The 12,564-nt window shown below is 40.0% G+C and overlaps 1 protein-coding gene across 5 annotated transcripts in view; it reads left to right on the top strand.

Annotated features, from left to right (window-relative positions):
• The first annotated feature begins 162 nt into the window (after positions 1–162).
• Positions 163–12,564, top strand: part of RBM6 (RNA binding motif protein 6) — a 60,046-nt gene continuing 47,644 nt past the window's right edge. For 2 of the 5 annotated variants that reach the window (XM_016202893.2, XM_016202891.2), the window contains exons 1-3: positions 163–267; positions 6,846–6,952; positions 10,929–12,174. In XM_016202893.2, the coding sequence (XP_016058379.2) occupies positions 6,909–6,952; positions 10,929–12,174 (1,290 nt within the window). In that variant the 5' untranslated portion in view covers positions 163–267; positions 6,846–6,908. Of the gene's footprint in view, positions 268–619; positions 1,150–4,822; positions 6,181–6,845; positions 6,953–10,922; positions 12,175–12,564 lie in introns of those variants that run through there. The other 3 variants (XM_087824720.1, XM_016202892.2, XM_016202894.2) reach the window with 3 other exon arrangements.

Here is a 12,564-nt window from a genome sequence, read left to right as displayed (position 1 = left end):
GAGCAGCGTGCCCTTACGCCCCGCCCCGCCCCGCCCCGCCGGGCACGCCTTCCCCGCCCCCCCCACGCGCGGGGCACGGCGGGAGTGGAGTCGGCGTGACCGGCCGCTATACTCCATATCCCGGCGGGCCGAGCGCTGAAGGCGGCGGCGCGGCGCCTTTGTGGAGGCAGCGGCCCGGCGCGGAGGAAGTTCCGGTCTCCGCGACACTGGGTCGGCGGCCGCGGCTGAGGATTAGGAGGAGCGGGCCGTGGAGGCCGCGCTGCCTCGGTAAGGGCCTGAGGCGGTGGGGAGGCAGGGGCAGCGTGCTGGAGCCTGCGGGGAGGAAGCGGGCCCGTCAGGCCGCCCTGGACGTCGAGGGCCCGCGCGGCCTGGAAGCTGCGGCTTCGGTGTCGCGGGGCGGCCGCGACTTCGCTCGGGAAGCAGGGAGCCCAGGGCTGGTGTGGGGAGGGAGGCGCCGCCCACGGGAGGAACGCCCCGGAACGGTCGCGGGCCAGGGGCTGGCCCCGGCCGGGCGGTAGAATTACCGGTCTAGCCTCGGGGCGGCTGGCTTGCGGGGTCGGGGACTGGCGCGTGGTTGCGGTTCGGTGCTCCTAGTCTGCGGAGCCGCAGGAGGGCCCCGTGTTCCTTCTTGTTATCTGCTTTTGCTGGAATCGGATTCAGTTCTGAGGCATCGCTCGAGAGGGGCTCTTCTGTGCCTCCTCGCACGGAGCCTCGCCCTCAGACCTGCACAGGCGACACGAGTGGGCTCGGCGGGAGCCCAGGGCGCGAGAGCTCGGATCCCGGCATCCTGGGCAGTAGAACCTGCAGGCGGGGGAGTGGTCTGGTGGGTTCTGCGCCCGTTGGGCGAACGTGAGAGGAGCGGGATTTTTTCCTCCTATTCACTCTTTAGATTCCTTTTGGCGTTGCAAATCGGTTTTTTCTTTTAACTTTAGAATTTATGTTTTGCTACTGTGTTCAACTCTGACTGCATTTTTAAAATAGAAAGGGCCATGGTTCGTAGGGAACATAAACTGTAAGGGTAATCGTGTTTTTTGCATATTCCAGGTTTTTGCTTTGTGAAGGTCAGTTGCTGGATTTAAGTGAAGGAGTTCAGTAGACTGATGCGCCTGGTCACCTGGTTCATTTTCTGAACTCTGGATTGTGCCCTAGGTTTGTTAGTTTTCATCCTGTTGAGTAATGCCACCAGTGTGAATGGTTTAATGTCAACATCAGCAAACTTGTGAGGACTGTAGGGAGAGGTCTCAAGAACTGGTGAGTGATGGTAGGACTGGCAGGGTCTATAGTAACTAATGGTATGTTACCATTTCGGGGAAACACAAAAGTTGAACCTGAACTTTATCTCATTAATTGGCACCTAACCTATAGGATAAGTACTCCGTCTCTATTTCTAGACATCTACAGCATCCTTCTTTACAGAATTATGCTACGGTTTTTGTTGCCTTTTGTATGCTAGGTTCTTGTAGCCTTTCAGAGAACTGTCAAGGAAGGAGGTTACTAAATGAACTCTGTCTTACTGCATATACTTGGGGGCAAGGTTATACTCTTCTACCAATGTTTATTGTATGTACTGTTGTTAATAATTTAGTTCAGAGTTATATTAAGATTAAAACTATTGCAAAGTTTTGAAATTTTAAAGATCGTAAATCATTTCTTTGACTCTTTTAGCTATATACCACATGCTTATAATTAATTTTTTTTAAAAATATGTATATCTTTATTGATTTCAGAGAGAGGAAGCGGGGAGAGAGAGAGAAACATTAATGATGAGAGAGTCATTGATGGGCTGCCTCTTGCACACCTCCTACTGGGGATAGAGCCCGCAACCCCAGCATGTGCCCTGACTGGGAATTGAACGGTGACCACCTGGATCATAGGTTGATGCTCAACCGCTGAGCCACACTGGCTGGGTGAGAATTAATTTTTTTGTTAGACTACCGTCATCTTATTCACTTAGTTAATGGAACATCCATTGAGTGGGTTTTATAACCCTCCTGTCACAGTCAGTGGGACTCAGTATAGCAGAGTTGATAACTGTAGGAGCTCTAGAATGTGATAGGGTTTGGTTTGATACACTGACGACTGCACTAACTCAGTGACATTGGGCAGATTACCTAACTTCAGTGTCCTCATATGTGAAATGAGGTTAAGAAATGTAGCCACCTCATAGGTTGTTGTGAGGTTAATGTAATACACGTGAGCCTTGTGTGCAAAAAGCATTCACTAAATGTTAGCCATCACTGTTGCCTTTTTTTAACTTTAATTTTTTTTAACTTAAATCGTTTTAAATTTTCAATTACAATTGCCATACAATATTATATTAGTTTCAGATGTACACCCTAGTGATTAGATATTATACAGCTTACTAAGTGATCATCCCAATAAATCTAGTTAGTACTCATCTGACGCCATACATAGTTATTACAGTATTATCGACTATATTCCCTATGCTGTTCTTTAGATCCCATGACTATTCTGTAACAACCAATTTGTACTTCTTAATCTCTTTACCTTTTTCACCCATCCCCCCAACCTTTGTGGGGGGAAAAAACAAAACAGCTCTGTTGAGATAGAATTCAGTCAGACACCATAGGATTCATTTAAGATGTATAAGTCATGTCTTTGCATATTACTATTTTTTTTTTTTTACAAAGTTGTGATAAATATATTTTGTTACATATATTATAACAAAATTTATCATTTAAGCCCTAGCCAGTTTGGCTCAGTGGTTAGAATGTCGGCCCACAGACTGAAGGGTCCTGGGTTTGATCTGGGCCAAGGGTGTGTACCTCTGTTGCAGGCTCAGTCCCTGGCTTCAGTTGGGGTGTGTGTGGGAGGCAACCAATCAAAGTGTCTCTCTCACATCAATGCTTCTCTTTCTCTCTCTTTCACTCTCTCTGAAAAGCAATGGAAAGAAAGACCCTCGGGTGAGGATTAAAAAAAAAAATTTACCATTTAAGCCATTTTTTAAAATTCTCACCTGAGAATATGTTTATTGATTAAAAAAATTTTTTTTTTTTACTGGGGAAGTGTGGGGGATAGAGAGAGAGAGACATTGATGTAAGAGAGAAACAGTGATCAGTTGCCTGCCATACACACCCTGACCCTGGATTGAACCCACAACCTAGGTATGTGCCCTGATCAGGAATCGAAACTGCACCCCTTTTAGTGCACAGGACAGTGCTCCAACCAACTGAGCCACCTGGTCGGAGTACCATTTAAACCATTTTTAAGTGTTACATTCAGTGTGTTAATTATACACACAATGTAGTGCAATCATACCACTATTTCCAAAACTTTTTCATCACCCCAAACAGAAACTCTAAAGATTAAGTAAGTAACTCCTATTTCCTCCTCCCTCCAGTGCCTGGTAACATCTAATCTATATTCTGTCTCTGTGAATCTGCCTGTTCTAGGTACTCCATGTAAGTGGAATCATTCAATATTTGTCCTTTCCTGTCTGATTTAATATACTTAACACAGTGTTTTCAGGGTTCATTCATGCCATAGCATGTATCCAGACTTCATTCCTTTTTAAAAATTAAAAACAAATTTTTAAATTTTTAAAAAAATATATCTTTATTGATTTCAGAGAGAGGAAGGGATGGGGGAGAGAGAGACAGAGATAGAAACATCAATGATGAGAGAGTCATTGATGGAGCCCGCAACCCGGGCATGTGCCCTGACCGGGAATCGAACCCCGATTGCCTGCATCCTAGGTCGACGCTCAACCGCTGAGCCACGCCTGGCCGGGCAAAAGCAAATTTTTGATTGAGATATAATTGATATCTTCATTTTCTTTTAAGGCTGAGTAACATTCTATTGGTGTGTATGGACCACATTTTATCTGTTTGTTTGTTGGTAGACATTTGGGTTGTTTCCACCTTTTGGCTGTTGTGAATAATGCAGCTATGAACATGGGTGTCCAAATACCTCTTTGTGTCCCTGTTTTCAATTTCTGTGGGTATATACCCAGAAGTGGGGTCATATGATAATTCTGTGTTTAGGTTTTTGAGGAACTGCCATACTGTTTTTCCACAGTAATTGCAACGTTATTTTACATTCCTACTAATAATGTACAGGGGTTCCAGTTTTTTTTGTTTTTTGTATGGTTGTTTTTGTTTTTTTTTAATATATCTTTATTGATTTCAGAGATAGGAAAGTGGGGGAGAGAGAGAGAGACATCAATGATGAGAGAGTCATTGATCGAGCCCACAACCCGGGCATGTGCCCTGACCGGGAATTGAACCCTAATCGCCTGGATCCTAGGTCGATGCTCAACTGCTGAGCCATGCCCGGCCAGGCAGGGGTTCCAGTTTTTCCACATCTTTTCCAACACTTGTTATTTTCTGTGTTTTTTAAAAAATAATAGCCATCCTAATGAGTGTGGAGTAGTTTCTCTCATTTTTTTTTTTACCATTTTAGCCATTTATAGATTATTTTTGGTTTTTGTTTTGTTAATCCTCACCCAAGGATATTTCTTCCATTGAATTTTGGGGTGTGGGGGAGACAGCCAGACACACACACACACACACACACACACACATTGATGAGGGAGAGACACATCCATTGGTTGCCTCCCATACCCACCCCAACAGGACATTGAACCCGCAACCTAGGTTTGTCTCCCGACCCGGAATCGAACCCGTAACCTTTTGGTGTACGGGATGATGCTCCAACTGACCCACCTAGATAGTCAGGGTTTTTTGTGTGTGTAGATGTGTATATTTAACTTATTTACCGATTTCTGAATGAGAAAGGAAGGGGGGGGAGAGAGAAACATCGATTTGTTATTCCACTTATTTATGCTTTTATTGTTTGACAGTAATCTCTTGAATGACACAAAAGGCACAGGCAGCAACAACAACAAAAATAGACAAATTGGACTTCATCAAAATTAAAACCTTTTCTGCATATCAGAGTTTTTACCCATTTAAAGTTGTGATCATTTGGGTCCCAAGGCCTGTAATCATTTGCTTTGCTGGATGAAACTGCATGTCTTTGGAAACTTCATCTATCTAAGGAAAACTTTGGAGGGAACCACTACTACATGGCTTGACAGGTCTGTTGCCCTATTCCTACCAGCAGTGTATGAGGGTTCTAAGATATCCACATCCTTGCCAAGTTAATCTGTCTTTTTTTTTATAGCCACCCTAGTGGATGTGAAGTAGTACTTGTGGTTTTGATGTTCATTTCCCTTTTGGGTACTGTTGAGCATTTTTTCCCTGTGCTTATTTGGCCATTTGTGTTATCATCTTTGGAGAAATGTCTATTCATAGCCTTTGCCCATTTAAAAGATTGGGTTATTTGTCTTTTTGTTAGAATTATAAAATAGTTCTTTATATAGTCTAGATACAGGTCTCATCAAATATATGATTTGCACAAGTGTTCACCCATTCTGTGAGCTGTCTTTTTACTTTCTTGATATCTGTTAAAGCACAAAGGTTTTACATTTTGATGATATCCAATTTATTTGTTTTTCCTTGTTGATGAGCTTTTGATATCTAAGAAACCATTTCTTAATTCAAGGCCATGAAGATTTATGCTTGTTTTCTTCTAAGAATTCTATGGTGTTACTTCGTAGACATTTAGGTGTTTGATCCATTTTGAGTTGATTTTTATATGTGGTGTGAGGTAGGGGGTCCAACTTCATTCTTTCACATGGGGACATCTAGTTGTCCCAGTAACATTTGTTGAAAAGACTGTCCTTTCTTCATTGAATTGTCTTGGCACTGGTTTCTGAAACACGTGACCCTAAATGTGAGGGGTTTATTTCTGGACTCTGAATTCTTTTCCATTGATCTATGTATTTATATCCTTATGTAAGTGCCACACTGTCTTGATTATTGTAGTCTTGTAGTAAGTTTTAAAACGGGGAAGTTTGAGTTCTCTAACTTTTTTGTACACATTCTTTTCTATTTTGCACAGATGATACCATATTACAAATAGTATTTTCACATATTTTAAAATTTAATATACAATAGCTTATTCTATATCAATTAACATAGCTTCCTTATTTTTTGGAGTTGCATAGTATTTCAATAGTACAAATATACTCTATTGAAGTACATTTAGACTTCATAATCTTTGGTTATTACAAAAAATACTGCACTATGGGCATGTCACCACACATTCTAAGTATCTGGAGAATGAATTCCTAGAAGAGGAACTGGAAAGTCAGAGGTAAATATACATTTAAAATTTTGTGGAGGAACTAGAATTTGGAACTTCCTTGTCTGCCATTTTACTGACCTGTAGGTTATCTTTTCACCCTCTTGATAGTGTACTTTGATGCACAAGAGTTTTCAAAATTGATGAAGTATACTTTATTTTTCCTTTTGTTCCTTTTGTGCTTTTGATGTCATTAAGAAACCATTGTCAAATCCAAGGTCTTGAAAGTTTGCCTCTTTTTTTAGTAGCTGTAACAAAGGTCCTGCCAATGACTTCTCAGTTTAACTTGGGTTATGTGCCCATCTTCAAAGCATCACTGTGGTGAGAGTAATAGACTATTGTGGTTGGCCAGGCTGGATGGTGTAGGACTGAGAATGGTGTTAATGCTAATTAAGGTTCTGTTTCCAAAAAGGAAGATAGAATGCTGCTGGAAAAATTAGTAAATACTTAGGAAATTGTGAAGCATTCTTAGTACACTGAGAAGTTTGTAGTGCCCTGGAGTATACATTTTTAATTAAAAAAATTTTTTTTTTTTTGTTATAAATTAATAAGTAAATGTTTAAAAGTGACTTCCAAAAATATCTCTGCGAATATGGTCCCTCATAAGCCAAGCAGGAGGAAATTAGTTTAGCCTTTATTTCATGTTCTGATGTACTCATTTTTTGTGTTTTGGACAGGTACTGCTATAACCAGAGTTTGGTAGCAAAGGATCTACTTATTGTGCCCTCTTGACATAAGAGATGTGGGGGGATTCTCGATCTGCTAATAGAACAGGACCTTTTCGGTAAGTCTTAAAATTTGAATATTGAAGAACTTATATGTTTATAAGCATAACCCATGGACACAGACATTGATATGGGGAAACCCTGGGGGTGGGATGGATGCGGGGTAAAGGGGATCAATGGGGATAAAAAGGGGACATCTGTAATATTTTGAACAATAAAGATAAAGAAACTTAAAAAAAAGAAAGAAAAAATGACAGAAGACAAAAAGCATTGGATGTTTACTGCAAGCCCACCCTTTATATTTTTTAAAAGCTTATTTTTTTGTTTTGATAAACATTAATCAAATCACTGAGTTTATGTCAATAAATTTGTTTTCAAAAGTAAAAAAAAATTGAATATTGAAATTGTTAATATTTTAATGACACAGTATAACATTTTTGGGGGGTTTACCATAAAGGGGGATGTCTTTTTTGTATGGAAATAGCTCTGATTTTTAAAAAATAGAAACATTTAAAAATTTTTAGTCATTCCTGAAGTGATTCTTAGACTGAATACCCAGGCATGCCAAGTATTTTGTGTTTTAGCATTTTTTTAAACATTAAAAAATACCTGCCAGTTATTTATTGATTTCCTTATTTGACTAATAAGGAAAGCTAGCATAAATGTTTATAAATGTACACAAATGTTTCATTAAGTTCACTAATTTATGTTTAGAATCCAGAGCTGTGTCTTGCCTGTGGCACATTGATTTTCAGCTACCAGGAATAGTTCTGAGAAAGAAAAATTACTTGATGCAATTTTCTAAGCTACATCTCAGTTTTAGGTGTTACTAGGTACAAAGATAAGTGGAGAAAGGTAGTAATTCAGTTGTAAATGGATTATATTTTAGATTTAAAAGGAGTTAATTTTTTTAATAGCCAATATAATAAACACTGATAGTATTTTTAAAACTTTTACATTATGTTTACAATTAATAGAATGATATAGGTAGTGACTTTTATGGTTTTACTTGGTATAGGACCAAGAAATCTGACCCTAAAGTCACACAGTTACTAGTGGATTTTCTTTGGATTGGCGGTCTGCAAGATTTTATTGTGCAAATTCAGTAGATGTTCCATTCATTGTTCTGAAGCTTGGAGTCCAATGAAAAATTTAGGTAGAGAATCAAGTTTTTAAAAATCCATATAATTAGTAAAGCTAGTGTTTCATAAATACTAAATGATAGGAGTCTTTACTTTCTGTTCAGTGATCTTTAAATTAAAGCGGTGGTGGTGATGCTGGGTATGTTTTTTCTTTCAAAACATTAAGGTCTGGATCAGTGGTCAGCAAACTGTAGCCTATAGCTCATTTTTGTTTTATTGGAACACAGCCATGATCATTCATTTACAAATTGTCTATGGTGACTTTCATGCTACAGTGGCAGAGTTGAATAGTTGTGACTAAGACTAATGTAATTACTATCTGGCTATGGAAAAACTTTGCTGATCCCTAGTCTAGATCAGTGGGCTTATACTTTAACATTTATATTTAGATTGTAACCTATTCTTTTTTTTTTTTAATATAATAGATTGTAACCTATTGTAAAGTGAAAGTGGATTTTAGTGAAGCAGTGAGATAGAAAGTAGGCTACTTCACAAGGAGAGCAGCAGTAATCTATTTACTTATATTTATGGATGATCATTGTACAAGTACAGCTGTTTCTTTTTTTAATGTTCTTTATTGATTTCAGAGAGAGGGAGAGAGAGATAGAAACATCAGTGATGTGAGAGAGTCACTGATTGGCTGCCTCCTACATGCCCCCTACTGGGGATCAAGCCCACAACCAGGGCATGTGTCCTGGCTGGGAATGGAACCTGTGACCTCCTGGTTGATAGGTCGACACTCAACCACTGAGCCACGCTAGTGGGGCAGTACAGTTACTTCTTGTAGCATTAACCCATTTAGATGGTTTAGGTAAGCCTTTAGAAGTGTTAGGTAACTTTAGCTCTATTGCTTTACTTTCTAAAAAATTTCAAAACATTTTTTCTTTAACCAATTCTTTAAAATTATATTTTTCCACCTTAAATTTAGTTTAACTATAAGTCATTACATGCTGTTTTTCTAAGATCTTTGACTAGAAGGGAGGCATAGTTTATGTAGCATAACTTTTTGGGGGGACTAATTTGGATTTCTAAAAAAGATATCTCGCAGAAAAAAGATTTTATATTCCATTTTAACAACTTTCTTCCTAAAATATTTTTATTTGGTTAAAAATTATTTTCATGGCCACTGCTATTTTATATTAATAGAACTGTTTCTCCAGTCATCTACATGAAATACAGTTCTGACAACCCTAATATAGTAGGTTACTCTAGAACTGTTTGATCTTCTCAACTTAAGAGGGTAGGATAATGCTTAGGGCAGTATTTAAAGACAGTGTTGGATGTGCTCTGGTCAGAAAACATGTAGATTTAGATACCTCAGCACTCGTCCTGTGAGTGTCTGCGGAGGCTTAAGTCTTCGTGCAAGCTAACCATTAGGATTTGAATTATTTTAAATATGGGAGACATTACAGTTAGTGGTAATGTCTTAATTTTAGTATAAATTGTATTACTTATGAAGAACATTTAAACTTGCTTCTCTTGTGATGAACCACATAGACTTAACTAATGTTAATGGGAACTAATGGAAGTCTGAAAATTCATTAAATGTGCATAACTCTAATATTTAGGTTGCTGTTGTTAAATTCCTATTACCTTAAGAAAGGGTTTGGCACTGCAGCCTTTTCTCAGAATCAGTTTTCCTTTGAATCTTTCTAGTATAATGGTGTAGTATGAGTTCAGAAGGGTGATATAATAGAACTTATATATTCTGGGAGGAGAGAACCAAGTTGGACTTGATCTCTTAATATTTTTGTTTTACTGCTAAATAGCAGATAACCCTTCAGATCATTTTATGTTTTCCCTTTTCATGTCCTCCTATCCCCATCAAGTTCAGAATTTTGGGTACCTAATTGCTTATTTAAACTCTCTAAATTTTTATCAAAGCCAAAGCAATGTAAAATGGCCTGGAGGTTAGGCAAATGGCAGAAGTTGGGTAGTATAAAAGATTGGGACAGTTCTCATTTGTCCCTTGAGTTCTGTAAACTGAGAATGTGAATTTAATACTATACTATTTTTAAATATACTTATTACCATGAAAAATTATTAGCATAAAGCATTAGAATCTGAAATATCAGCTTCTTTATTTGGGACCTGGGGATAATGCTTGAATGCCTAATGCTCTCTCTAGGTCCCTTTCAGCATTAAGCTCCTGGGTGCAGTTGCTTGGCTTAGTCAACTGTACATATGCTTTGTGGCCTTCTGTGATACCCTTGGGTAGTTATAATAGTAGGGACCAGGTGAGAGTGCTTCTAGGTAGAGCCACTGTAGAACTGGGATTTAGATGCAGCCAGGGCTGGCACTCAGTTGGTGTACAGTGGTGTGCTCCTACTGGTTATTTACAGCTAGTGTTTCATTTTGGGCCTGCATCCATTCTGATCTGGTGGTGTCCCTGCTGTAGCTGCAATCAGATATTTTGGAATGTTCCTCCTTTATGCAGCAATGAGAAAAACACCTCCTGAAACTTACTGTAAGAAATTTACAGTGCATTGATTCTTCTGATGTATAGGAATCATCATGTTGACCTTGGAATTCTGAGTTCCCTGGCTGTAGGAAATGGAAATTTCTGTACCGTGTCACCATTGCTAGCTTATCTGGTGTTGCGGATTTTCCCTGTTGCAGGACTGGGTGAAAGCTTTTTCTGCAGCAGTCATGTTGAAAACCTTGTGTTGACTTTCCTCGTGTTCTGAAATGGGAGCATAAACGTTTACTCCACCACTTCGTCCTAAAATAGCAAAACCTTGCTGTTTTCTGCAGATCTAGGACCTTGTTACAGAACTCGGCCAAAAAATATATATATTTACAGAAGAATGTGCTGTGATTAGAGAAGAATATGCTGGTGTGTAGATTTCAAACTCTCTGGACAATATGAATAACACTGTCTTTGTTTCTACAGTGGGAGCCAAGAAGAAAGGTTTGCTCCCGGGTGGAACAGGGATTATCCTCCTCCTCCCCTTAAGAGTCATGCTCAAGAGAGACACTCTGGCAACTTTCCTGGCAGAGATTCACTTCCCTTTGATTTCCAGGGACATTCGGGGCCTCCTTTTGCAAATGTAGAGGAGCATTCTTTCAGCTATGGAGCTAGAGACGGACTACTTGGTGACTATCCAGGAGGGGAGGGATCTGGACATGATTTCAGGGGGGGCGATTTTTCATCTTCTGATTTCCAGAGCAGAGATTCATCACAGTTGGACTTCAGAGGTAGGGACGTACATTCTGGGGATTTTCGGGATAGAGAAGGACCACCTATGGACTATAGGGGTGGCAATGGTACTTCTATGGATTACAGAGGTAGGGAAACATCTCACATGAACTACAGAGACAGAGATACTCATACTGTTGACTTCAGGGGCCGGGGCACTTATGATTTAGATTTCCGAGGCCGGGATGGATCTCATGCAGATTTTAGGGGAAGGGATTTATCAGATTTGGATTTCAGGACCAGAGATCAGCCTCGTTCTGATTTTAGGAATAGAGATGTATCTGATTTGGACTTCAGGGACAAAGACGGAACACAGGTGGACTTTAGAGGCCGAGGTTCAGGTACTAGTGATCTAGACTTTAGGGACAGGGATACACCACATTCAGATTTCAGAGGTAGACACCGGTCCAGGACTGATCAGGACTTTAGGGGCAGAGACGTGGGAACGTGTATGGAATATAAGGGTAGGGAGATGCCCTCTGTGGATCCAAATATTTTGGATTACATTCAGCCCTCTACACAAAATAGAGACCATTCTGGTATGAATGTGAACAAGAGGGAAGAAGCCACACATGACCATACAACAGAGAGGCCTGCTTTTGGCGTGCAGAAGGGAGAATTTGAGCATTCAGAGAAGAGAGAAGGAGACACACAAAGTACAGCCTTTGAACGTGAGTCTTCGTCAGACTTTCAGAACAACCAAAGCCCACTTCAAGATCAAGACAAACCCCAGCCTTCTGGAGGTGAAAAGCAGAATTCCGACTCTGGTTTATTTAAGGAAGGTGGCCTGGACTTTCTGGGCCGGCAAGACACTGATTACAGAAGCATGGAGTACCGTGATGTGGATCACAGGCTTCCAGCAAGCCGGATATTGGGCTATGGCCAGAGCAAGTCTTTTCCAGAGGCCAAAACTTCTCGAGATGCCCAACAGGAGCTTCAGGTATGTGAATGGAGTGAATTTTTTTTTGCCTTTTCATAAGGCTTTTCTGAGGGATGAAGTATAAAGTCCAGAACCATTAGTCCTGGGTCTCTCCTTGTATAAACATTAAAAAGCAAAATGTGTACTCAGGAATGCAACATACGTCTCTACAGAAAGGGCCCTCAGCTCAGATCATATTTTTGATATGTATGTCTTCAATATTTTGCTCTTTGAAAGTATGTTTTTTTAGTTGATTCAACTTTTGCAGAGTCAGACCTTGTGGCTCTTTGGGGGTCATTTTCTTATTTAAATTCATTTAGGGAATACCTAGGACTCTGTAGTCATGAGGAGGTGATATTAATGTCGCAAGTATCTCCTTGCAGCTAACTTAATTGACTTAAATGTTGAATT

This window comes from Miniopterus natalensis, chromosome 15 (assembly GCF_054644295.1).
Source record: "Miniopterus natalensis isolate mMinNat1 chromosome 15, mMinNat1.hap1, whole genome shotgun sequence".
Taxonomy (NCBI): Eukaryota; Metazoa; Chordata; class Mammalia; order Chiroptera; family Miniopteridae; genus Miniopterus; species Miniopterus natalensis.
Note: the sequence above shows the minus strand (reverse complement) of the source record. Positions and strands in the feature narration are given on the sequence as shown.